This window comes from Narcine bancroftii, chromosome 1 (assembly GCF_036971445.1).
Source record: "Narcine bancroftii isolate sNarBan1 chromosome 1, sNarBan1.hap1, whole genome shotgun sequence".
In the NCBI taxonomy this organism is placed as follows: Eukaryota; Metazoa; Chordata; class Chondrichthyes; order Torpediniformes; family Narcinidae; genus Narcine; species Narcine bancroftii.
In genome coordinates, this window is record NC_091469.1 from 295,979,243 (window position 1) to 296,006,668 (window position 27,426).

Genomic DNA, 27,426 nt, shown 5'->3' on the forward strand with positions numbered 1-27,426 from the left:
TCCTAATTATGCTACAAGACCTGTTAAGGTAGTCCCACTTGGCCCTATGTCCTTCTTGCAATTCCATGTACAGTACCTGTTCAAATATCTTAAATGTTGTAATTGTACCCACATCTGCCACTCCTGATAACTCATTTGCACTACCCTTTGGGTGGAAAAAGTTATCCCTCCAGTCCCTTTAGCTTAAAGCTATTACTCCCTCATGGTGGGGGGGGGGGGGTGGAGGTGGAGGGGAATGATCATTCACCTTATCTATGCCTCTTGTGATTGTACATCAACAAAGTCACTCTCTCAGTCTTCTGTGCTCCAGTGATAAACCTATCCAGCCTCTCTATAACTCAAACCCTCCATCCTCTGCGACCTCCTTTTCAGTTCAATAACATCCTTTCAACAGTAAGGTGACTAGAACTGCACATAGAATTCCAAATGTGATCTCTACCAGTACAGCTGTAACGTGACATCCCAATTCCTGTGTGCACTGGCCTGACTGATGAAGGCAAGTGTCTTGGCTTGGGACCTTGGCAAATTCAAAAGCTGTATCCTACCATTAGGATGGCAAACCAAGAACAATTCTCCTCTTCCCCCCCCCCCCCAAACTTTCCATTGCTTGTTGATGACTGCTTTAAGAAAAAGCGAGTTAATCAACTGTTGACAGAGGGTCCGAAAGAAGTTTCCTTCTGTTAGTCTGTACTGTTTGCAGGCTGCTCTGAAGCCTTCGTTATTGCTTTGATCTGCTCGTTGATCCTTCAGAATTCATGCAATGTGTACGGCTGAACATCTTGCTTGCTCTTGTATTATGTTTAAGGTGTTTTTATGTGTCAGAAACAGATCTGAATGGATCCAAATGTAACACATTCCACACTCGCTACTTCCTTACACTCCAACTCCCCTATTCTCATCACTTCCCATTATTTTCTCCTGTTTATTTAGCCCATTTTTGAGGAATGGGATGGTGGCTTTGCCAGCAAGGCCAGATTTTCTGCCCCTCTCTCAATAACAAATCTGGTCGTTGAGTGGTGATTAGTTACATTTGCAGGGTGTAGAGCTCGTCGAAAGAACCAAAGACTTGTTGATCCAAACCAAGGCTTTTATTAGCAAAAGACAGGAGCTCTTCACAGGTGGCCGACCAGTCCGGAATGATCCGACCTGGCTAGGGACACAACCCTTTAAGGCCCAGACAATAGGCGTGGCTTAGCTCTCAGCCAATCGCTGTAAGCACAGTCTAGATACAGTAACTATATACACTATGTACATTGGTGATAGATCTGTACTATCACACAGGGTAAAGAAGTTCTTCCTGAATTCCGTCAGATTTGTTAGTGACTGTCCAGATGTAAGAATTCTTGTTTTGGTGTTTTCCATAATTTCCTATTTATATTCCTCTTAAAAAGACGTTGCCACTGGCTGTGAGGATCATTTGAAAGATACATTTTACCCACCTCTGCTGTTAGGACAGCGCCTTTTAAACCTGTAACTTCTGCCACCAAAAAAAAAGAACAAAGGGAGTAGATCCTCTGGAACAGCATCCAACAGTCTCTCTTCCAGTTACATGCCAATATTTTTTCTGAAATCCTATTGGAGTTCCTTCTTTGCACCTGGATGGAAACCATTGAGTTTCCCAACAGCTTTGTTATACTTCTAGTTTAAAAAAAAATACCCAGTGGTTCATTGCCACCTCTTAGATGCAGCAATCATCTATCACTGAAGAAGGAAGAAAAGTTATTTACAATCTGACACAAAAGCACTCGTTTGTGAGTCTGAAATTTGCCAGTACTTTCTGTTTCTATCATAGTGGATGACTTTATTTTCATATTTTGTGCCTTCTGGTGTATCTTGAGCCATTTGATATGCCATTGAAATTTGCCTTTCTCATCATCTTACAACCCACACTGCTCCCAGCATTGTATCATTGGGGAGCTTGGATAAATTATACTGTGCCCCGGGCAAGATCCACCTGCAGCATTTCATCGATGGATCTCCACCTCCCAACCCTAAAAATGGCTGTGAACCAAGCAGCAGCCAAGCCATTAACTTGTCTTGTCCTTCTGTTTTATTCTTGAACACCATCTAAAAGATCAAATGTGCCACAGCTTCAAATCAAACAAAAGTCACTCTCAAAGTTTCACATTGGCTGAATCCCATTCCAATTTTCGAACTGGCCTGTTATCATTTATAATAAATTATCAGTCCATATATTCTGTGGTTTCCAATTTTTTCCTCTGTATTTTTTTTTAAATAGTCAGGATATGTTTGTTTCTTTCCAGTCTGTGGGAGCCACTTTCACATCTGTGGAATTTTGGGAAGTGACCACCATTATCTCTCACCATTGATATTGCAGACCATTAAGGCTTGGCTTTCATTTATTGAGTTCTCTCGTGCTCTTTTAACTTTCTGCTCATTTACTGTAGATTTGTTGTTCTCTCATAAGGTTTGGCAGAATTAGGCCATTCAAATCTATGCATTTTACCTTTCAACTCCATTGCTTTGATGCCCTTACTAATATCAAGAAGCTATCAACCTCTGCTTTAAATATTCCCAATAGCTTGGCCTCTACAGCTATACATGCCAATGATCTCCACAAATTTGCCTCCTACTGGCTGAAAAAAACTCTCCTTATCTCTGTTCTAAAGAGACCTCCTTTAATTCTGAAGATGTGCTACCTGGTCCTAGATTCACTCACCACTGAAAAGATCTTCATGTCCACTCTATCCAGCCCTTTAAATGTTCAAAACAAACTAAATCAAAACACCAGAGGTGGTAATACCACTGTGTCAACTTTTAGTCAAAATGAGTAACAATCTAATAAAATTAAGAGGATGAGAGAATTAAGTGAGTGGAACTTTCCTGATTTGTGTCCAGATTTTATTTAAAAAAATCACATCTGCAAGATTCAGAGTGGTGATCAAAAACCTGGCAGAAACAAACATCGTATGTTCAAGACTCGCGGATTAACACAGATGTTCAGAGATAGGCCAAGACATTGCTTCGAAATGACAGTGAAATGCTGTGGTGCCAGGTGCATAAACACAAGTGTTCTATTCTGGGCACACACATCTCTTGTCAGGAAAGTGCAACAGGAACTGCACTTCCTGAGAAAACTGAGATGGACAACATCACCATCATGTCACTCTTCAACAGGAGCTCTATTGAGAATATCCTGGCCAGCTGCACTACAGTGTCATATGGTTGCTTAGAGCATCAGATTGGAGGTTAATCCACAGGACCATAAGAGCGGCGGAGGTCTCCCTCTTCACCCCCCCCCCCCCCACCCCCCCTATCAACATGATCATTGTTTAAAAAGGGCACAAGAGATCAGTGAGGATCCCTACCTCCCTGCTTGCAGTATCTTCCAATTACTGCTGTCAGGAAAGAGATGCAGGAGTATCCGAGCCATTGCCGCCAGGCTGAGAAACAACTTCTTCCCATGGGCAAAGAGACTGCTGAACGAGTGATGAATTGCTCATGCAAACCCTCCATGGCTATTATTTATTTATTTTACTATTTGTGTATAGCTTGTCTGAGTATTTGCAGTTTTTTTTTTGCATCGAGGGCCAGAGAACAACGTTTCATCGGGTCGCACATGTACGATCAGATGATAAAGTGGAACTGGAAAAACGGTCAGCAGCAGTGGAGTGAAGGATGGTGGAGAGAGTATGAATTATCGATATCATCTAAAACTTGTATATGTTAGTGATATACAGGATATCTAACTTAGTTTGTGTAACTGTCTATACTATCTTATTGAATAGTAAATGTGTATTTTTTAATTGAAATCAATAAAAATATTTTAAAAAGAAAAGATGTATCATGTCGCAGGAAGACAGCAGGTCAACAGGAAGAGCATCATTCTGAACAAGTTGGAAAACGGATGGTGGCATGTTGGAAAGATCTGCTTGAAGGTGATGGGGGCAGATAAGCTTTCAAAAGCAATGTGCCCAAAGTATGAATGCAGTCTTGGTATAGTAGGCAATGTGAAGATTGCAATACAGTTCTTTAAGGCTGAAAAAATACATAATATTTTCCAAATCCATCTGAGCTGCTGATTCATGTTCTCCAGAGAACATGATTTATATATAAAATGGAGGCTTTCAGCTCTAGAACGTTGACGTGTTGATGGTTTGTTATCAACTAGGCAACTTGAAAAGATGCTGGCAACCAATGGAAACATTTTTTTAAAAGTCTAGAGTCCTTGCACAACACTAACCAAAATTTAATCTCCGGCAAGAACATAATACCTTTTATAATGAGAAACAAGCCCATAATTAGAACACTAAGCATTTTAAAGTTCACTTTACAAACAGCCTATTGTCCTTAAGTATTTCAGTGCATTCATTTAGCCATATTTATGAAATTTTGGGATTAAACTTGCAAAAAGATAGATACAAGAGGGCAAAGAGGGGGAAGAGATGAGTGGTTGCACAGAAGGGCATGACCCCCTGCGGGAGACTATAAAGTAAACCCAAAAGGATGATGATTAAATGAGGTGCTCCATAGAGAACTGTCAATTCCCCTGTTGTTCAGGGAATACAAAATTGCCAGGGGGTGTGTCGCAATGCTTCCTCTAAAGCCAGAAGGATAGCTGAGAGAGTTTCAGGATGGAGTAAGAATAGATTGAGAGTAGAATTGTTTGGATTCAGAGGGGTGGCGAACCTGTGGAATCCTCCCCTGCAGAAGGCAGAAAACCTTCCAGAAATGGGTTGACCGGAAAATCCCAGAGATTATTGGGGCAGCACGGTAGGTGCAGCGGTTGGCGCAATACCTTTACAGCGCCAGCGATCAGGACCAGAGTTTAAATCCCACGCTGTCTGTAAGGAATTTGTATATTCTCCCCTTGTCTGCGTGTGTTTTCCCTGGGGGGCTCTGGTTTCCTCCCACTGTTTGAAATGTACTGATGGTGTAAGTTAATTGGGTATAAATTGGGTGGTACGGGCTCATGGACCGAAATGGCCTGTTACAATGCAGTAGTCATAGTTTAAATGTAGATGAGAGGGGACCTGGACCTGTACTCACTGGAGTATGGAAGGATGAGAGGGGCATCTCATTAAAAAAAATCCAAATGTGTAACATAAAAATGTTTAGATCAGGGGTTCTCAACCTTTTTCTTTCCATTCACGTGCCACTTTAAGTAATCCCAATGCCATAGGTGCTCTGTGATTAGTCAGAGATTGCTTAAGGTGGTATGTGAGTGGGAAGATTGAGAATCACTGCTCTAGACCCAATTGTCACTGAAGTATTTTGCTTGAGAAAAATTCTCATCGGCTCATTTCCTTTTGCAATTATGAAACTGTGCACATAATGAGTCAATCAGGTGCTATTAAAACAGTGGTTTTCAGACTTTTTCTTTCCACTCACGTACCACCTTAAGCAATCCCTTTCTAATCACAGAGCATCTTTGGCATAGGAATGACTTAAGGTGGTACGTGAGTGGAAAGAAAAAATGTGGAAACCACTGGTTCCGAGGGATGTGAACTAAATGCAGGTGATTGGGACTAGATTAGGTTGGCACTTTGATCAGTGAGACCACCTGCAAATTGGTGGAATAACACCTCGTATTCCAGCCCGGCACCTTCCAAGAGTTGGTATTAACATTGACTTCTCCAGTTTCCGTTTACATCCCCCGCACCCCATATTCGTCCTCCTGTCTCCTTTCCTCTAGTTCTCATTCTCTCTTCCCTCAGTATCCTTTCAGAGAGCCAAAATCAATTCATACCTTTCCTCATATCCATTTAACCCCTTTTGTTTGTTAGTCTAGACTCTTTCCCCCTCCCATTCTTCCACCTTTCTCTCTTGGTCTTCATTGAGATGCCTGCCAGCTTTTTGCTTATACTTTGAAAAAGGGCTCAGGTCGGTGATGCATCTTTAGCTCCTATGGTCGCTGTGAGATTGTCTTGAGTTCCTCCAGCATTTCTTTGTGTTATTACTGCAACCACAGCATTGGCAGACTTTAGTCTTTCACTCCATTTTGATCAGCATGGCCCAGGGACCTGTTTCCATGCTGTGAATCTATGAATGTGCAGGGTTAACATTGAGGCTGATGATTGTACCTACTGCTGTCTTTTGTTGACAGAATTAATTTTGCTTTGTGCAGAATAGTTTACCTCACCATTGGTTATCTCTCTTTATGGTGTTCTCTTGCTGTGACAACTACTACTAAGTCTAGAAAAGTCAACTCACTTTCCCTTTTGGGGAAAAAAGTCATTTTAGGTCACAGTATTTTAATTTTATGCATATTCAATTATTTAAAACCCTGCAGTGATGTGGAATGATCTCAGTGTTTGAAATTTATATTTATGACATTTCTGATTTTTATCTCTTTTGCTCCTGAGCAAAAAACTGCTTCTTTTATTTCTGTTCAATGCTCCATTTCTTCTTTGACATGGTTTGGCAGCAGATGTTACTTCGTCATTCAGAATCAGTGACTTCTAAGCTGATTGGGAAAAACCTTTAGGCTGCCGTGAGCAATTTGCAAAGTACAGTATCCTTCAAATGCAATTTGATTCATTCTGGTTTTTGAGTCAAGGATAACCAACAATAGTGCTTTCAGTACGCTGAACTGAAAGCACTATTCACAAATGTGACCAAGCTCCATGTTAAATTCTAACTCCATGTTAAAGGTGGGCTCAGTTTTAAAATTGATGGACGATCTATGGAGGGCTATGGACTTGGAGCAAGTCAGTGCGACAAGGCAAAACAAAAATGGTTTTGCACAGACTCGAAGAGCCGAAGGGGCCTGTTTCTGTGCTGTAGCATTCTATGGTTCCATTTAATTGGAGCAGAGAAATGCAGTTGATCTTTGTTCGTAACTCATTGTAACGTGATTCTATCAGGGAGAAAATCCAGCAGATGGAAGAAATTCAAAATGGAGGAGAGGTCAGGGAGGTTGTCCCAGACCAACAGTTGCACTGGAACTGGTGTTGATCAGAGAATTTATGAGGTTTCTTTTCCAAAAGTACACCGAATGATAATGCAATGTGAATATATTGCTGGAAAAATTCCATTATCTTGTGCTGTTTCATTTAGTACTACTTGATTAAAATTGAACATTTTCCAGAGTGAAGCATGATAATGGACATTTCAGAGTCATTTTACATATTGTAATGGCCTTTCACACGTGTACTTACTGAAATGAATTGGTCTTGCAAGACCGGCATCTTTCTACATCAAACGTGCATTGAGTAACCTATTTCCGTATTGGAGAAAACCAAGGAATTTAGTCAATGTAAAATGGATGTGACAGTTTTGAGACATTCCAGGGCACAATTAGGCTTGGTTAGCAGTTCTCTAGTCTGGAGTTCCATTGCCATAAGTTCCTTCACTTAACATTGCCATTGGGGGGGCGGAAATAAAAAAAAACTTAACATTGCCATTCAGGGCTTTCATCCCTATCCTTGCCATCTTGGCCTCTTAAGGCACCAGTTCCCAACCAGCTGAATTAACTCCCCCAGCACAGATCTGGACCCATCTTTTCCCTTGTATCCTTATGATGTACATCAACTTCAAGGCCTTCCATAATCTATGTTTGTGCTGGTGAATTTGTGTAAGTTGTTGTAACGTGACTGATTGCACTCAACGGTGTGTGAGGAGCACACTTTCAGTAGCTTACAATCAATGGCCTGTAGATACAATAGTCCTCAGGTGAATCTGAGGTAAGGCGGGAAATCCAGGGTTTATATTGGTGTAGGTGAGGGTGGAGCCAAGGGAGGAGTCAGCAATCAGAACAACACCGAGACAGTGAATTCCAGTTCACTGCAGTCATTGTGATCTGAAACTCTCTGCCTAACAGAGAGAGCAGATTCAATTGTAGCTTTTGAAATGGAAATGAATACTTTTGAAGATTTTAAAGAAAAATTTAGCAACAAAAACTGAAAGATGGGATTGACAGAATTGTTTCTGCAGAGAGCTGGGATATGCTGATGGGTTAAATGGCCTTCCAACAAAGCAAATATTCAGTTTTTTAATTTATTTTTTCACTTTGCATGCCCACTTCTCTGAAATCTATTGGGATTTTTTTTAATATATAGCCAGCGAGATGCCTGTTCTTGCTTGTGCTACCTATTGTAAAAATAAACCTTGAGTTAAAATAGTAAATAAAAAATACCGGATTGGAGGTCTTGGCCATGTTCAATAATCTGCTATTTTTAGAATTTTCTGAGTTAAGATGTGATGTCATCACAGGCTGATCTATTCTAGCGTTAATCACAGCTGCTCATCAAACCTGCCACTTGTCACTCTGTAAGTGACACCCATTGGTTTGGGGCTGAATGTTAAGTACTGTTCTTTTTTTTATAGCGTGGCATTTTTTGCTGTTTTTTTTTCCAAAATCTCCCACCAATCCGTGCTCAAATATTGGCACACCCACTTGTCTGGTTCACTCCGTTTGAGGGAGATGGGGCAGGGGTGATAATTTTGCACAGGAAATACAAACTGGTGTTTTCTTTCCCAGGGTTTATTTGAAGGTCACCTTGTGTTTTGTAAATTGAAATGTTAATTTGATTTGGCTTTATTTTATCTGCAAATAAATAGGTTACAGTTATTAAAGTGAATTTTTCTCCTCTACTATATTCTTCTTTCCTTTTTTTATAATATTGTATACTATTTAGAATATGAATTATGGATATGATCTACTATTTATGTATGCAGAATTTCTTGAGTTTATGTAACTGTCCATGCTATCTTACTACCTTTTTGTATAAATTATTTATTAAAATCAATAAAAATATTTTAAAAAGATAAAGAAATTTTGACATACAATAAGGTAGCAGGCCATTTTGTCCCATGAGTCCATGTCGCCCAATTTACACCCAATTAACCTACACCCCCAGTACATTTTAAAGGGTGGAGGAAACCCCAAACAGACAAGAGGAAAATGTACAAACTCCTTTCAGGATTTGAACCCCTGCTGGTGCTTTAAAGAGGTTGCACTAACCACTAAGCCAATCATGCCATTCCTAAGATTTTAAAGAGGCTGTGCTCTCTTCTTGCTCAGATTTTGGCTCTGATGTTTTTGTGTAACCATTCGGCCATGGTTTTGGGTTATGATCAGACTAGTAGACTATATGTATTTTTCATGCTAGTTACTCTCTCGTTGCTCGGAATAGTGAGACAAGAGGTAAATTGATAATGATGGAACACCAGGCAAGTAATTTAGGGCTGATGTGCACATATCTTATCGAAGCCAGTGGTGGAATGGAATGCAAAAGAGCCAGCACCAAACTGAGAGTGGGGGAATCTCCTCTCATTCTTTAAAGATTGCCGAATGTGGTAGGATCTCCCAGTGCAACTAATCCATAATAGGAAACTATCTCCATGGCAACATCTGGGGCAGCAGTTTCAAAAGGAATGTCTGGCACCAAAGCAGAAATTGAATACATTCTCTCGCCAATCGCCCTCTGAATTTTGAGGACATCTTGGAAAGAGTTTTTTTTTTAATTTTAAAGATGCAGTAGAACCCCTAGTGTCCAGAATTCAAGCAACTGGCAAAAAATTGAGGAAAATAAATTTTAAAAATTAAAATAAATAAGAATAAAATAATAGATTTAAAAAAATACATTCCAGTAAGTTTAATTATATAAAAGTAAATGTTCTAATACATACTTTTGAAGATGGGAGCAAATATTCAGCCAGTGGAGGACCTTGGTCATGCTTTGCTCTTAGCAACTGCTTGAATAAAGTTATGTGAAACAGCAATGGTGTCACCCAGGATGAAGAGCTGGTTGATGCCTCTCGCTGTTTGGGGTGACTCTCTTAGAGTGTCTTCTTATCCCTGCTTAGAAGGAGTTGCCCCAGTCACAAGCTTTATCTGTAAACTTGAAGTTAGGGGGGGGGGGGGGGAGGAAAGTTAATTATTTGTAATGTTATTGTTTGTCTGTGGGGCAGCTCCTGGAGGGAGAGGATCATGCAGATTCAGCACTGATTAAATGTTTTCAAAGAATATGACTGAAAATAAAGTAGAATCTCTATAGTGTATATATTCATGCATGAGAAGTTTGTTCAGTGTAAGTACATTATGTATTTTTGTCTTTTAAACTGTTTATTCTTAATGCAGGTGATTTAGGGATTGTAAGAGTACGTTTCAAGCAACCAGAAAATACACTAATCTGGCATCTACCAATCCCAGATGCCAGAGGCTTTACTGTAGAGGTAGACCCCTATTTATGATGGGGTTCAGTTCCACGACTCTCATCATAGGGTGACATTATCGTAAGTCAGGATCTAGCTGTACATGTAGTCTTGCACGTCACTCCTTCTGGGAGGCCAACCTCTTCTCCCATGAGCCACCTGGCGGCAGCGGGAGACCAACATTCCGCTCCTGCCAGGAGCCTGAGGTGATGCCTGGTAACTAGAGACAGCGGCTTCACTTCGCAAACTCTGTTGTGATTTTGAATGCATGTTCAGATTATCCCCTCTCTCTCTCTCTCTCTCTCTCCCCCCAGTGACACCAATCACATTAAAAAAAAGGCATTGGGTCCAACAAGGCACATTTCCTCGACGTCAATACAAAAGGAGCACCGAAATGATGGTGTGGGGCAGGGGCGGGGCAGGCAGTGGTGGCAGCGGTGTGAAGCTTTCTGCGTGCGCTGATCAGATAGAAGCATTTCCTTCAGAGAAGGAAAAGCAACCACATTGCTACAAGTAGACCCCAACTTTACTCACAACTGATTCTGATCATCATAACTTCAAAATATCACAAGTTGGAGCATCGTAAGTCGGGGTCTGTCTGTGTAACACAGTGCTTGGCATTCTGTCACCAGTAATTGTTTCACTCAAGCAGTTGCTTTGAAATATACATTGGAAAAGTGTTTTATGTTAGTGGAAATTATCTCTTGTACAGCACAGAAATGGACCCTTCTGCCCATCTTTTCTGTGCTGACCATGATGCATTTCTCTGTGAATCCCAATTGGCCTGCATCTTTCCTGTCCAAATGCCTTTTATGCATTAGTCACTGTATCTGCCTCTACCAGTTCCCCTGGCAGATTGTTCCATCTGTTCACCACCCTCTGTGTGGAAAAACTCTTTTTTTTTGTCAGTCTTAAACCTGTGCTCTTTAGATTTCCCCCATGCGAGGGGGAAAAAAAATTCTAATCATCTGCCTTCTCCATGCCCCCTCTTTTTTTTTTTTTTTTAAATTTTTTATTTTTCACACCATAAATCACAATAGCCATGATATACACTTTTTCTTTTCCACACATTTACAGTGACTTTTTCTCCCTCCCCCCTCCCTCCTCCCAAGCCACCCCCCCATCCCTCCCCCCTCTCATCCATTTTAGTTATACAATCTAGGTTGCATTAATTCAGTTAGACAATGTTGTCATTCAACAAAAATACACCAGAAATTCTACTGAGTCCATTTTTTTCTTCTCTTCTCCTTCCATCAACTTAGGTAATGTTTGTTCCCGGTAGGTTTTCGCTATTGTATTTAATGTAAGGCTCCCATACTTGTTCGAATATTTCAATATTATTTCTTAAACTATATGTTATTTTTTCTAATGGAATACATTTATTCATTTCTATATACCATTGTTGTATTTTCAAATTATCTTCCAATTTCCAGGTTGACATAATACATTTTTTTGCTACAGCTAGGGCTATCTTAACAAATCTTTTTTGTGCTTCCTCCAAGTCAATTCCAAATTCTTTATTTTTTATGTTACTTAGGAGAAAGATCTCTGGATTCTTTGGTATATTGTTTTCTGTTATTTTATTTAATATCTGATTGAGATCATCCCAAAATTTTTCTACTCTCTCACATGTCCAGATTGCATGAATTGTTGTTCCCCTTTCTTTTTTACATCGAAAACATCTATCAGATACTGTTGGGTCCCATTTATTTAACTTTTGCGGTGTAATGTATAGTCTGTGTAACCAATTATATTGTATCATACGCAGCCTCGTATTTATTGTATTTCTCATCGTTCCAGAGCATAACTTCTCCCATGTTTCCTTTTTTATCTTTATATTTAAATCTTGTTCCCATTTTTGTTTAGTTTTACCATTTGTTTCCTCATTTTCCTTTTCTTGCAGTTTAATATACATATTTTTTATAAATCTTTTGATTAACATTGTATCTGTAATCACATATTCAAGGTTACTTCCCTCTGGTAAACTCAAGTTGCTTCCTAATTTATCTTTCAAGTAGGATCTCAGTTGGTAATATGCCAGCGCTGTATCTCCCGTTATATTGTACTTATCTCTCATTTGTTCAAAGGATAAGAATCTACTTCCTGAAAAACAATTTTCTATTCTTTTAATCCCTTTTTTTTCCCATTTTCTAAAGGCAAGGTTGTCTATTGTAAAAGGGAGTAGCTTATTTTGCGTCAATATTAGTTTTGGTATTTGGTAATTTATTTTATTTCTTTCTACATGAATCTTCTTCCATATATTGAGGAGATGGTGTAATACTGGAGAAGTTCTATGTTGTACCAATTTTTCGTCCCATTTATATAATATGTGTTCAGGTATCTTTTCCCCTATTTTATCTAATTCTAGTCTCGTCCAGTCTGGTTTTTCCCTTGTTTGATAAAAATCTGATAGGTACCTTAATTGTGCGGCTCTATAATAATTTTTGAAGTTTGGCAATTGTAAGCCTCCTTGTTTATACCATTCTGTTAATTTGTCTAGTGCTATCCTCGGTTTCCCCCCTCTCCATAAAAATCTCCTTATTATTTTCTTTAACTCTTTGAAGAATTTTTCTGTCAGTTGTATTGGCAATGCCTGAAATAAGTATAGTATCCTTGGAAAAATGTTCATTTTAATACAGTTTATCCTTCCTATCAGTGTTAGTGGTAGCTCTTTCCAATGCTCTAAATCGTCCTGTAATTTTTTCATTAGTGGATTGTAATTGAGTTTATATAATTGGCCTAGATTTTTGTTTATTTGCACACCTAGGTATCTTATTGCCTGCGTTTGCCATCTGAATGGGGATTCCTCCTTAAATTTTGAGAAATCCGCGTTATTCATAGGCATTGCTTCACTTTTATTTACGTTTATCTTGTATCCCGACACTTCTCCATATTCCTTCAATTTCTTATATAGTTCTTTTATTGATAGTTCTGGTTCTGTTAAGTACACTATCACATCATCCGCAAACAGACTGATTTTATATTCCCTGTCTTTTATTTTTATTCCTTTTATATTATTATCTCTTCTTATCGATTCTGCTAGTGGTTCTATAGCTAGCGCAAACAATAATGGTGATAGTGGGCATCCCTGCCGCGTTGACCTGCTTAAGTTAAATTGCTTTGATACATGTCCATTTACTGTCACTTTCGCTAACGGTCCCTTATATAATGCTTTAATCCAATTAATATACTTCTCCGGTAAACTGAATTTTTGCAATACTTTGAACAAGTAATTCCATTCTACTCTGTCGAAGGCCTTCTCTGCGTCTAAAGCAACTGCTACTGCCGGTGCTTTATTTCCTTCTACTGCATGAATTAAGTTAATAAATTTACAAATATTGTCTGTTGTGCGTCTTTTTTTGATAAATCCAGTTTGGTCTAAATTTACCATTTTCGGTACCTGTTCTGCTAATCTGTTCGCTAATAGTTTAGCTATTATCTTATAATCTGTGTTTAGCAAAGATATTGGTCTATATGACGCTGGTGAGAGTGGATCTTTCCCTTGTTTTAGTATCACTGTAATTATTGCTGTTTTACATGAATCTGGTAAGTTTTGTGTCTCATCAATCTGGTTGATTACATCCAGGAGGGGCGGTATTATTAGGTCTTTAAATGTTTTGTAGAATTCTATTGGGAGTCCATCCTCTCCTGGTGTCTTATTATTTGGTAAATTTTTTATTATCTCTTGTATTTCTACTGTTCCAAATGGTTCTGTTAATTTATTTTGTTCCTCTATTTGTAGTTTTGGTAGTTCAATTTTAGTCAAAAATTCATCTATTTTCCCTTCTTTCCCTTCGTTTTCGGTTCGGTATAATTGTTCATAGAATTCTCTGAAGTTTTCCTTAATTTCTTTTGGATTATATGTAATTTGTTTGTCTTTTTTCCTTGTTGCCAATACCATTTTCTTAGTTTGCTCTGTCTTAAGCTGCCATGCTAGGATTTTGTGTGTTTTTTCCCCTAGTTCATAATATTTCTGTTTTGTCTTCATTATATTCTTCTCCACCTTATATGTTTGTAATGTTTCATATTTTATTTTTTTATCCGCCAATTCTTTTCTTTTGGTTGTATCTTCCTTTATTGCTAATTTTTTTTCTATGTTTATTATTTCCCTTTCCAACTGCTCTGTTTCCTGATTATAGTCCTTCTTCATCTTGGTTGCATAACTTATTATTTGTCCTCTAATGAATGCTTTCATTGCGTCCCATAGTATAAACTTATCTTCCACTGATTCCGTATTTACTTCAAAGTACATTTTTAATTGTTTTTCAATAAATTCTCTAAAATCCTGTCTTTTAAGTAGCATGGGGTTTAATCTCCATCTATACATTCTTGGAGGGATGTCTTCTAGCTCCATGCCCCCTCTTAATGTTGAAAAGTTGCCCCTCAGCTCCTATCCTCTAACGATAATAAACCCAGGTGTATGGAAAGCCATCCATTTCGGCCGATGAAAAATTGTGCAAGATTGTTCTCCAATTCATCCCAAATTTCTCGAAATTAGTCCACTTTCCATAACTCCGTGCATGATCATGTACTGCTAGTTGCTTTTGGTAATGAATTGTTTCATCTCATCCAGATGGCCAATATCCCTACTCCTGCTGGGAGCCTGAGATGATGCCTGGTAACTAGAGACAGCGGCTTCACTGTATTCCAAATTTTAATTCATTCCAAATCCAGTTTCATTTTTTTGCCATTTATTAAACTATCTTTTCAATATCTGTGTTGATTTCCCAAAGCCACATCTTTTGGAAACGTTGGATTCTTCCACAGGACACATGTTGATACCTTTTTTTTTTTAAAAAGGTTGTAGAATGGACAATAAATTCGGGATAAACTTGGATGTTGGTGCAGGGCAGGAGAAACGATGAAGCACAAAACACTGCTTCATTGAGGAGCAAGGCAGGATGTTGTGCAGTATGCTCAATACTTCTGAAAGTGGGGTGACCTCGGGAATTGTTTATAGCTGCTGACTAAGTACTGATGATGCTCTATTTTGTTCTCCTGTTGATATAACCTGTCAAAATTAACCTTTTTTTTCTGTTGCATAAATACCACAGATTTTAGTTGTGCTTTTAATTCTCTTGCTTCCCCTAAATCTAATGGTTTTTTTTCTCTCTCTCCCTTGAAGACATTGCCATTATTTCAGGCTTCACAGCAGAATCGCCAGGTATAATCAATCTTTTATGCAAATGGTTTGGCTGTTTGTTTCATTTCCAAGTGTCAAAGTGTTGTGAAAGTTGTTAGTACTGGTTGCATCTTGGTGGTTTTAATGTGGCTCTTTGTGTTGTAATGTGACTGCATTTTGTTAAGATTCTCAATGACTGAACTTGAAATGGTTTGCTAGCGCATTGACTGGCAGTGGCATTTGTCTGAAATAATTTGTTTACTGCAACAAAGCAACATAGGTTGTATCTTGGTCTCCCTTGTTTCTATCGGTTCCCATATCATGATATATCCATCCGTGGGAGGGGGCCAAAATAATTCTGACAGGCTTCCAGGGCAGATTTGCAAGGCCGTGGGTGCTTAACAAGTGTGGATTGCACAGGGGAGAGAAAAGCGAACAAGCTGAAGTGTCATAGTGCTCAGTTGAACAGGATATACCAGCCGTGGCAACACACTGGTTTCAAAGATTGCGAGCAAATTTTCAGAGTTCTTTTTAAAAACATCCAGGGATAATAATAGGCATAATTTCAGAATTTAAATTAATTATAAAAGAATCTGTTTCCCAGGCATCTGGGAAGGGGTGTGACTTAATAAATCTTGCTCTTGCCTGCTATTTGGATGGATACATTTTCTTGTTTGTTTGAATAGGGTGCCCATTTTCTGTTTGTCCATACACCCCAATTCTCTTCATTCATTTCACACACCAGATCCTGTCATTTTTGTTTTGCGTTCTTCCTCTCAAAATGTGGAGCCTTGTTCTTTGCAAAATTCATTGCTTTGGTTCCCTAATGTTTCAAGGCCTGGAGGATGAGGTCGTTTTAAACATTTTTTTCCTCTCCTTGTTTCAAACCTCTTCCATTAAGAAGGCAGAGATTTTTGGCATTGTCTCTGTCTAATTACTTACAAGTATTTGAGCTGACTGGATAAATGTTGATTCTAATGGTGTTCATGGCCTTTTGTTCCAACTTTCAACATTGCTATGTAATCTTTCTAAAAATAAAATTGGCAAGACATCTGCATTAAAAACACACCAAAATGCTAGAGGAACTCGGCTGGTCTTTTAAACGTCTGTAGGAGACAACGATAGATTGCCAGCATTTCGGCCAGAGCCCTTCCTGAAAAGACCGGCTGAGTTTCTCCAGCATTTCTGTGAGCTTTTACTACAATCGTAGCACCTGCAGACTTTTGTGTTTTACTCAAGACGTCTGGATACATATTTTAATGAAACTTCCCCACACCAACCCGTCCCCCCCCCCCCCCCCCCCCCGGCCACCCAAGCGCACCTCATTTTTGACTTCTGCATAAAATGGGATTCAGAGAATAGAGAATTCTCCAGGTAGCTTTGCTGATATCATTCTCTAGTATAAGCGCTGTTATTCAATTGACGGAATCCTTAATGCACTGATTCTGCTTTGACAGGCAAAGACAGCCATTCCCTGATTTTTTTTTAGATGCTCAGAGACCACTCACTTCACATCCACACCATTCCAACCTTCTCCTTTGTCCATTCCTTAGAGGTCAAGGATGAGCTGCATGCACGGCAGTTCTTCAACTTCATTTGTCATCCCTGAACCCAAAGTAGGGTCTGCTTACTCTGCCTCTAGTGAGGTTGGAGATGTTTGACAAGGAAAGTGGGTGGTAAGTATGTGAGGTGATCTGGTCCTCCTTCTCTCGGCTTCTGCATGCTCCCAGAAAAGATTCTACAGTGCATTCCTTTTCAGTTTTTTGGTAGTGTATGGCCAGATGTTTCCACAAGTTATTGAAGATATTATCTGTGGCAAAATTATTGTTTAAACTTAGCCTCTCAGTCAGGAAACCAAATCAGGTACATTTTTGGCTTTAATTTTGCTTTTTTTAATTTCACCGTTTGAAAGATGCACGTCTGATATTTTTAAAAATATGTTGGAAAGTGCTTAGGCAGATGCCTGATGCAGTAATGTTCTTGCTAATTTTTTTTATATTATTAACTGAAGGTTCTGAAAGAAAAGTTGGCAGATGTTCAAGTTTCATCTGAATGTACATCTACAACCAGATGAGATAGCGTTGGTTTGAATGGGTTATTTTGTGTATTGTTGTTTTTGCAAACATCACAATACCATTTGTATTGACAAAATACCCATTTTGTTCATTTGTGTTCACTTAGGTGAAGATAATGGGCCTTTCTACGATCCTTCTAATGGTACCAGAGAAGGAGAAATTCCTGGCAATTCGGAGGTAAATGTTCCTGTATTTCTGTAAGCTCTGCAAAATGGCAGGATTGGAAAATTGCCCTCCGTTGAAGCAATATCTTAGAATGCTGAGAATGCACTTGGCTTGTGCGTTAGGTCAGCACTGAAGACCAGCAGAATTTGATGTGCAGCGGTCCGACAGTGCCCACATCCAAATTGTTAATCCAAGGTGATGTACCTACACTGACATGAATAGATTTTTTTTGCATTATTTCTTTCATTTTCTATTCTTCGATATTTGGTATTTTCTCCCTGTCGAAATATTTTTTTCCAAAAGCCTTGGTAAGCATATGACTTAGAGCAGCATCAGAATACAAAATGCATTGATGCTTTCAAACAACACAATCTTCAGAATTTGTGCATCGTTTTGGAGGAAAAAGTTACACAAAATGGGGACGTTTTCACCATGTTTAAACTTCGACAGATTTATAGTTCGATGTTTCGTTGAAGTGTCAGTGTACAGAAATAACACATCATTGGCTTCTTGGATTAATTCAGTTCACAGGTTTAATGCCTCATGCACTGGAGTCTTGGGGAGAATGCTAGACAATTGAGATTGGGTGCTGGCAAGGAAGGGTGATTCAGACGTCGGAAATGTTCCTTTAAAATGCACAAAAAGTACTAAGGAATGATCGCTACTCCCTTGTTCTTTTACATTCAAATTCCAGCAAAGGAACAGCTTAATTTTAAACTTCACCCAATCTTCACATCTTGTATTGGCAGGACACATAAATTACAGAGAGCTGAGATGCTTTGATGTACAGAGAGACCTCAAGGTGTAAATTAATAGCTCCCTGAAATGTAGAGATATGGCAGGATAGGTAGTGAAGATGTACAGCTTGCTTGTAGGCAGTGGTAGTAAGGACAAGAGTTAAAACAACTTGGTGCAGCTGTAAGAGGCATTGGTTAGGCTAAATTTGGAATGATGTGCATGTCACAATGAATGTGGTAGCAGTAGAGAGAGTGAAGAAGAAATTCACAGTGATGTTACAGATATGCTTGCATTGTTCTCACTGGAGTGCAGGAAGCTAAGGGGATGAAATAAAATTGAGGTTTATGAATTGGGGAGATAAACCCACTCTTTTGTGAAAACACAAAAATGCTGGAAGAATTCAGCAGGTCATGCAGTGTCTTTAGAAGGTAAAGATAGATAACTGACATTTCGGGCCTGAGCCCTTAGACATTTAGACCATGACATACATACATCATGGTAAAAGGCCATTTCACCCCATGAGTCCACGGGGCTCAATTATTCCCTATTAACCTACATCCCCCAGTACAGTTTCAAGCAGTGAGAGGAAACCGGAGCCCCCGGGAAAAACTCACGCAGACATGGGGAGAATTTACAAATTTCTTACAGCACAGGATTTGAATTCCGGTCGCTGGCGCTGTAAAGGCATTGTTCTACAACTGTGCTTCTCCAAGGTATAAGTGAATGTGGTGAATGTCGGCCAAGCTGCTTGTCTCCCCTCTGGTGAGCCTTGCTGTACATTTGGCTGTGCATTATCTCTACTGTTAAGGACACTCCCCTTGGATATAACTGTATCTGCTCCTATTGCCTTTCATTATTGTACCATGAGTTTCTGCTAATAAAAGCCATGATTATTGTTTGACCACATCGTCATTGTCTACTTCATCAACTGGCACTTCAGTGAAAAAGCTGGGTAGAAGGGAATGGCCCTGGAGAGAGGACAGATCAAACAGACAAAAGGTGTTAATTGGATAAGGATAGGAGGACAGGAGGGTAAAAGGTTAGAATTGATTAGGGACGGGTTCTTTTGGGCTCTGTGAAAGGAGACAAAGGGAAAGATCGGGAGAGGGGGCTAATGAAAAGTGGAGGTCAATGTTAATACCATCTAGTTGGAGGATGCCCTTCTCCTCCCCTCTCCACTATCTGGAGGAATCACTCCCTCAACCACTCCTCCCTCTCCACCAATTTCCCCCTTAGCACCTAGCCCTATGACTGCCGAAGGTACTCCATTTGCATCCATTCCTCCTCTTTCACTGCCATTTGGGGCTCAGCGATCCTTCCAAGTGAAACAACACTTGTGAATCTGCAGGAGTCATCTGCTGTCCAGTGCTCCCATTGTGTTCTCCTCTGCATCAGAGTAATGGGACACAGACTGGGAGATCACTTCATTGGGCACCTTGGCTCTGTCCGTTGCAATGGCGAGGATTTACCAGTGGCCTCCCATTTCAATTCGCTGCCCCATTCCCTTGTTGGCGTGTCTGTCTATGGTGTGATGCACTGCTGGATTGGGACTGCCTGCAGATTGGAGGGAAAACATTTCATATTCAATCTGGGCATCTTCTAACTGAATGGCATTACCATTGACCTCTCCAGCTTCTGTTAGAAAACCTCTCTAGACTTTTCCTATGTCTCCTTTTCTCTTGCCCTGTCTTTTTCTTCCCCTTTTCCTTTGTCTCCTTTCCTCTAGGTCTGCATCCACAGAGCCAAAAATGCCTCCCCCCCCCATCAATTCTCATCTTTACTCTCTCCTGTCCTCCTATCCATATTCAATTAGCATCTTTCATCTGTTGATCTGTATTCCTCCTCTTCCCATTCTTCCGTTCTCCTCAGCCTTTTAATTGAGGCACCTGTCTGCTTTATACTCATACCTTAAAGAAGGGCTTGGGCCTGAAGCATTCTACGGATGCTGCGAGACCCTCCGAGTTCCCCCAGCATTTCTGTATTTTTACGACAATCACAGTTTCTTCTGACCTTTGTGTTCAGTCCCAGTCTTTATTCAAAGGTAGGAAGTCAAAAACTGGAGGGTTTTGATTGAAGATGAGAGGGGAAATATTTGAAAGCAATCTGTCTGGAAAGCTTTTCACTCAGAGGGTGGTGAGTATATGGAATATGTTCATATTCAGATCTCGCCATGAAAATCCGTGGTAGAGTCAGGTATAATCACTACTAAAAAACATTTGACCCAGGAATGGAGGGATATGGGTCGTGTGGAAAAAATGGATTAGAATAGAGGGGCATGGACAACATAGACAAGATGAGTTGAAGGGCCTGTGCCTGTGAATTCCTCACAGCTATAAACTCCAATTGAGGTGAAACAATGTTACTTGAGATGGATATAGATGGGACGTACAGGTACACAATCCTTTATCTGGACATCTAAAATCTGGAAAGCTCCAAAAACCGGCAAGTGGGAAGAGAGACTGGCAGCGCGAGTCAGGCGGGCGAGGGGGAGAGACCGGCAGCACGAGTCGGGTGGGTGGGGGGGGGAGTCTGGCAGCACGAGTCAGGTGGGCAAGAGACCAGTAGTGTAAGTCGGGAGGGTGGGGTAGAGGGGGAAACGTCAGCGCGACTGGAAGGGGATGGGGGTGGATACGGCAACATAATTCGGGTGAGCTTAAATCTGGCTTTCCGAAATCCGGAAAAATCTGAAATTCGGAACACACTGCCCCTCAAGGGTTCCAGATAAAGGACTGTGTACCTGTATTTTAATTTCATTTTGAAAATAAATCACCACTATATTGTAACCAATTAATATGTTTGCAGGACATTTCATCATTTTTTTTAATGCCTCTTGGTATGTTTTCTCTCGAATTCCCCAGAGTGGTGTCCAGGCAATTAAACTTTAGTTTTTGGACAACAGTCTGTCCTAAAATGTCAAAGGTTAGCTGCAAGGATGCTGAAGGCAGGAGAAGGAACCGACTTCTCCCCTGGTGTTAAAGAGAACATTGTCATCCTTCACTGTCTTGGTGGAAGTGCTCAGGGTATGAAACAGTTAAATTTTCTGAGCTCCATTCCCCTGCTGCCTGTCTGTGGACAGAGCACCATTGAGACTATTTAAGGAAGAAAATTTCTGCAAGCATTTTTTTTTAAAAACTTAATCTGCAGCAAAGTGAATTGTTGTAGAGAGTTTCAACACACGATTTATTAATACTGACAGCTGGAAGATGGGGATTTGTATTTGTCACTTTGCCATTTATAAATGGTGTTCCTCAAGTCCCTAACTGTAATTAGGATTGTATCCATCCTTGACTATTCACTGAGGAGAGGGGATGGGTGGTGCAGGGTTTGGGGAGGAAATTCCCAGAAAAATCTGTGTATACTAGCTATAAATCTACTCACCTATTTTTAAATAAAAAAGGAAACTTTATGGCCTGTACTTTGCAGACCAGGGTATTAAACCCAAAATATTTAATCAAGGAATAGTTTTTGGTGTCGATTTTGCTGTGGATCAGTATAGTAGGGCTCCACTGCAGCCTTGTTCTGCCTGTGTGTGATGTTCCCATAGCAATTTCATCTCAGACTGCCTTCATTGGTTTATTCCCCCAGAGAGTTGCTTAAATGGAAGATAAATTCCATTCTGCAATATAAAAAATGTATCATCATCGTACGTGAATCATTACTGCTGACTACAGCTGACTGCATATTCCTGGAAATCTCATCTGCACTAGCATTTCCTCCATGTCCGTTTCCTCCCCCCCCCCCCACCCAGCTTCCTGGGTGGTTGCTTCCTGTCTTCACAAATCTTCCTGGAGAATGAACCAGTGCTATTCTTAAAATTGCTGTGAATTGTACTCTTGGCATATGCATTGAGACTGCGGTTCTTGTTGAAGTCTTGAATTTGCTTTGCAGGTTGAGCGATGTGTTTTCCCCAGCTCTAAAGCAACCGCACCTGATGTACTGATCAGGCTCTAGTTAGGTGACTGGAACCCCACAGGTTACACAGTACGATCATTGCTCCTTTATGGTACCTCAGTGAAAGCCCTGTTGTCCAGAATTTAGGCAAAAAGATTGCAAAAAGTCAATAGGTAAAAAATATGAAAGTTTAAAATCGGTGTGCCTCCTTATTAGATTGCCAATCACACACCACACAATCGCCAACATCTGGAAAATTCACTTGTCTGGAATCTACCAATCCTCATAGGTGCCAGATACCAGGGGTTTTACTCTAGTTACTTTGGGATGAGATGAAGCCCCAATGACTTTCTTTGCAAACGTCACCCAACTATTTTCCAGAGATTGATTTGCATGGTTGGACAAGACTTGATTGTGTACTGAGAGGAGGCCAAGACCTAAGTAGCAGTCACTTCTGTCTCTCAACAAACTGTGAGGCAGTTGCTCCAAAAAATAGACAAAAATACCTCTTGTTAATGGTTAATTTGCAAAGTTCATCTTCCAGCAACCACAGTGCCACTAGTTAATTACTTAAGCTTGATTCTGTGAAGGGAGTGAAATTTTTAGTGGTAGACAGGCATTACAACATTTATCTCATGAGTGTGTCGTAATGGATTTGATTTAATATGAAGAGAAATCAGGGAGTTTGCAGGCACTTTTGATTATGTAATTAGACAGTTAAGTATGATAATAGAGTGGGTTTGTCCATTTTTCTATCAAATTACTATTGCCCATGGCTCAGCTCGTAATCCTCTTCCTTTCAAGCCCCATGACTATAGATGGTAAACGGAAAGCAGAAGTGGAGAGTTCAGCCCCTTAACATTTTCCCCAACACTCAATGCTGATTGGTCACCTTTCCAACTCAATCCACTTTGTGTTTCTCCATATTCTTTGAGACTCTTAAGTATATTCAGGAACTTGATCCTCACTACTTTGTGTGGTAGAAAAGTCCACATATCCACTTCCCTTGGAGCGAAGAAATGTTTTGGCTCTAAATGTCTTGGCCCACATCCTGTGATTTGAGATCTCTGGTTCAGGACCCTCCCTCCTCCCACCTCCCCAAATGAAATAAACATTCTCTCCTTTGCCAAACCAAGGCCACTCATAACTGGAAGAGAAACGCTTAATTTTCCATCTGGGCACTCTCCAACTGGATGGCATCAACACTGACTTCTCCAATTTCTGCTAGTTCACTCCGTTTTCCCTATCCCTCTCTCTTCCAGCTCTCCACCCCTTCCATTCACAGAGCATCTCCCTGTCCCTGTTTGCTGGTGTGACCTCCCTCCATCCCTTATCCACCTATTAACTCTTTCTTGTGGGATTCTGCTCCTCCCTTTTCCCCTCCTTGTGCACCCCCCCCCCCACTTTTATTCAGGTGCCCGCCTACATTTTGCTTATATCTTGATGAAGGGCTCAAGCCTGAAATGTCGGTTATGTATCTTTATCTTTGCTATATAAAGTACACAGTATGACCTGCTGAGTTTCTCTAGTATTGTGTTTTTTACTTCACTCACGGTTTCTGCAAACTTGTGTTTTACTCCCCTTAGCAGTCTGTTCAGCCCTTCCAGAATGTTGTTTATTTCAATGAGATTGCTTCTTATCCTTGTAAATGCTCATTAAGATTGGCCTAGTAAGTCCCGCCTCTCTTTGTGTGGTGGTCCTATGATCTCCAGGAATCCATCTTCTGCATTCCCACTTGACAAGTTATTCTTGGGGAAAGAAACCAAACCTGCACATTACATGGCCTTGGCAAGACCACACTGAAGGTATAGTTGGAGCAAGACATCATTCTCCTGTATGCAACTTCTTTCACTGAATGATTGGTCAGGTGAACGGTATATTGGACATATACATTTGCTTTCGGACACAGGTGTAGAAGGACACCCAGGTCTCTTTCTACCTCAACATATCCTATTTTCTCATTTAAATATTATTCATCCTTGCTGATTTGTTTTCAATTGCAATGGATAATTTTACATCTTTCTTGCTTTTACTGTAAGTTGCATCCCATGCATTTGAAAAAAAATCAATGCTAATACTTTGATGAGAGATCAGCATAATTTTATTTTTAATTGAGACATACAGCACGGTAACAGGACATTCTGGCCCACAAGCCCGAACCGCCCAATTAATCTACCACCTCATACATTTTGAAGTGTGGGAGGAAACTGGAACACACAGACATAGATAAAATGTACAAACTCCAGCAATGAATTCGAACCTGGGTCACTGACACTGTAGCAGCTATGCTAACCAAGCTGCCCATAAAATGAGAAAATAGCAGATCGCTCATTTTAATTGATAGCCTAATGTGCACTGTCAAGTGGTATGGAGAATCCTGTGACATTATTTGAAGTAGTGGAAGGTTGTCAGCGGAAGCCTACCCAAAATTTAATATTCAACTTTAATTCTTTTTTAAAAAAAAAAGAGATGAACAGTTATTTAATGATTGGGTCATGTTATTTTTAGGAGCGTGGTTCTGGTTTTGTGGCTGATTAATCTACTATGAATGTATTTCTTTGACGGTGGAATGCTGAGTGGTGGTGAAGTGAACCTTAGAAACCAGATAAATGGTCTTGCCTTAGAACTTACCGTAGAACACGATGTTGTGCCGGCCTATATATGCCTTACAAAAAAAAAATTAAACCATTCCTACCTTTGTAACCCTCTGCTTTTTCTTCATCCATATGCCTCTCTTTTCTTTGGCTTGGCTTCGCAGACGAAGATTTATGGAGGGGGTAAATGTCCACGTCAGCTGCAGGCTCATTTGTGGCTGACAAGTCTGATGCAGGACAGGCAGACATGGTTGCAGCGGTTGCTGGGGAAAATTGGTTGGTTGGGGTTGGGTGTTGGGTTTTTCCTCCTTTGCCTTTTGTCAGTGAGGTGGGCTCTGCGGTCTTCTTCAAAGGAAGTTGCTGCCCGCCAAACTGTGAGGCGCCAAGATGCATGGTTTGAGGCGATATCAGCCCACTGGCGGTGGTAATGTGACAGGCACCAAGAGATTTCTTTAGGCAGTCCTTGTACCTTTTCTTTGGTGCACCTCTGTCATGGTGGCCAGTGGAGAGCTTGCCATGTAACACGATCTTGGGAAAGCGATGGCCCTCCATTCTGGAGACGTGACCCACCCAGTGCAGCTGGATCTTCAGCAGCGTGGACTCGATGCTGTCGACCTCTGCCATCTCGAGTACTTCGACGTTAGGGATGAAAGCGCTCCAATGAATGTTGAGGATGGAGCGGAGACAACGCTGGTGGAAGTGTTCTAGGAGCCGTAGGTGATGCCAGTAGAGGACCCATGATTCGGAGCCGAACAGGAGTTTGGGTGTGACAACGGCTCTGTATACGCTTATCTTTGTGAGGTTTTTCAGTTGGTTGTTTTTCCAGACTCTTTTGTGTAGTCTTCCAAAGGCGCTATTTGGCTTGGCGAGTCTGTTGTCTATCTCGTTGTCGATCCTTGCATCTGATGAAATGGTGCAGCCGAGATAGGTAAACTGGTTGACCGTTTTGAGTTTTGTGTGCCCGATGGAGATGTGGGGGGGCTGGTAGTCATGGTGGGGAGCTGGCTGATGGAGGACCTCAGTTTTCTTCAGGCTGACTTCCAGGCCAAACATTTTGGCAGCTTCCGCAAAACAGGACGTCAAGCGCTGAAGAGCTGGCTCTGAATGGGCAACTAAAGCGGCATCGTCTGCAAAGAGTAGTTCACGGACAAGTTGCTCTTGTGTCTTGGTGTGAGCTTGCAGGCGCCTCAGATTGAAGAGACTGCCATCCGTGCGGTACCGGATGTAAACAGCGTCTCTTAAATGCCCTAATGTTTTAGCCTCTACTATCACACATGGCAAGACATTCTGGGCACCCACAACTCTGTGCTTATGTGTTTATTTTAAAAAAAAACTTAATCTTGACATCTCCCCAGACTTTCCTCCCTTCACTTTGTACTGATGTCCTCTGATGTTTGCTATTCCCTCCATAGGGAAGAGGCACTGGCTGTCCACCTGATCTATGTTTCTCATAATCTTGTAGGCCTCGATTAAGTCACCTCTCATTCATCTTTGCTCCAAACAGAAAAGTCCCAGCTCTGCTAACCTTGCCTCATAAGATCTATTTTCCAATCAAGGCAACATCCTGACAAATCTCCTCTGCACCCTCTCCAGAGCTTACACACCCTTCCTGTGAGATGACGAGAATGGAATACAATATTCTAAGTGAGATCTTGAATAGAATCCTGGCTTTATCAGTTAAATTGAAGAGAATGCATGTGTTTTTGTTTGAAGTTAGTAGAATACAGGGGTAATTTCATTGAAATACTCATGTAAGTCTTGATGCAACAAACTCTGAATCTCTTTCTCCATCCTATCAAGTCTGAAACTATATCCTACAAATGATAATCTGGTGTTAAAACAGATAGGGATAAATTTCTTTACAGAAGTGGGTCTATATTTTTCAATTTTCCACCCAAAACCTCAGAATGTTGTAAGTACGTACAGTGCCCTCCATAAGGTTTGGGACAAAGCCACTTTTTTCCTTTATTTGCTCCTGTGCTCCACAATTTTAAATTTGTAATCAAACAATTCACATGTAATTAAAGTGCACATCCAGATTTTATTCAAGGTCATATGTACACATTTTGGTTTGACCATGCAGAAATTGCAGCACTTTTTATACATACTTCCTCCATTTCAGGGCACCATAATGTTTGGGACATTTGGCTTCACAGGTATTGGTGAGTACTCAGGTATGTTTAATTGCTTCAGTGGTGCAGGTATAAGAGAGCTACGCTTGCTTCTAATCTTTTGATCACCTTTGAATCTGTAGTTGCCATTTTTCAACATGAGGACCAGAGTTGTGCCAATGCAAGTCAAAGAAGCCATTATGAGGTTAAAAAATGAGAATAAAACAGTAAGAGACATCACCCAAACCTTAGGATTTTCAAAATCAACTGTTTGGAACATTACTAAAAAGAAATAGAGTACTGGGGAGCTTAGTAATTGCAAAGGGATTTGTAGGCCAAGGAAGACCTCCACTGCTGATAGAATAATTCTCATCATAATGAAGAAAAATCCCCAAACTCCTGTCCAACAGGTCAGACATGCTCTTCAAGGCCAGGTGTAGACGTGTCAATGACTACTGTCCTCATAAGACTTCATGAACAGAAATGCAGAGGCTACACTGCAGGATGTAAATCTCTAGTTGGTCACAGAAACAGGATGGCCAGATTACAATTTGCCAAGAAGTATTTAAAAGAGCCTGCAGAATTCTGGAAGAAAAAGTTCTTGTGGATAG

At 40.5% G+C, this 27,426-nt stretch overlaps 1 protein-coding gene across 4 annotated transcripts in view; it reads left to right on the top strand.

Moving 5' to 3' along the window:
• LOC138746671 (anoctamin-5-like) overlaps positions 1 to 27,426 on the top strand; it is a 159,699-nt gene that overhangs the window by 5,964 nt on the left and 126,309 nt on the right. For 3 of the 4 annotated variants that reach the window (XM_069904970.1, XM_069904964.1, XM_069904987.1), the window contains exons 2-3: positions 15,245 to 15,283; positions 17,423 to 17,493. In XM_069904970.1, coding sequence (XP_069761071.1) covers positions 15,245 to 15,283; positions 17,423 to 17,493 — 110 coding nt within the window. The remainder of the gene's footprint in view (positions 1 to 15,244; positions 15,284 to 17,422; positions 17,494 to 27,426) is intronic. The other variant, XM_069904979.1, reaches the window with a different exon arrangement.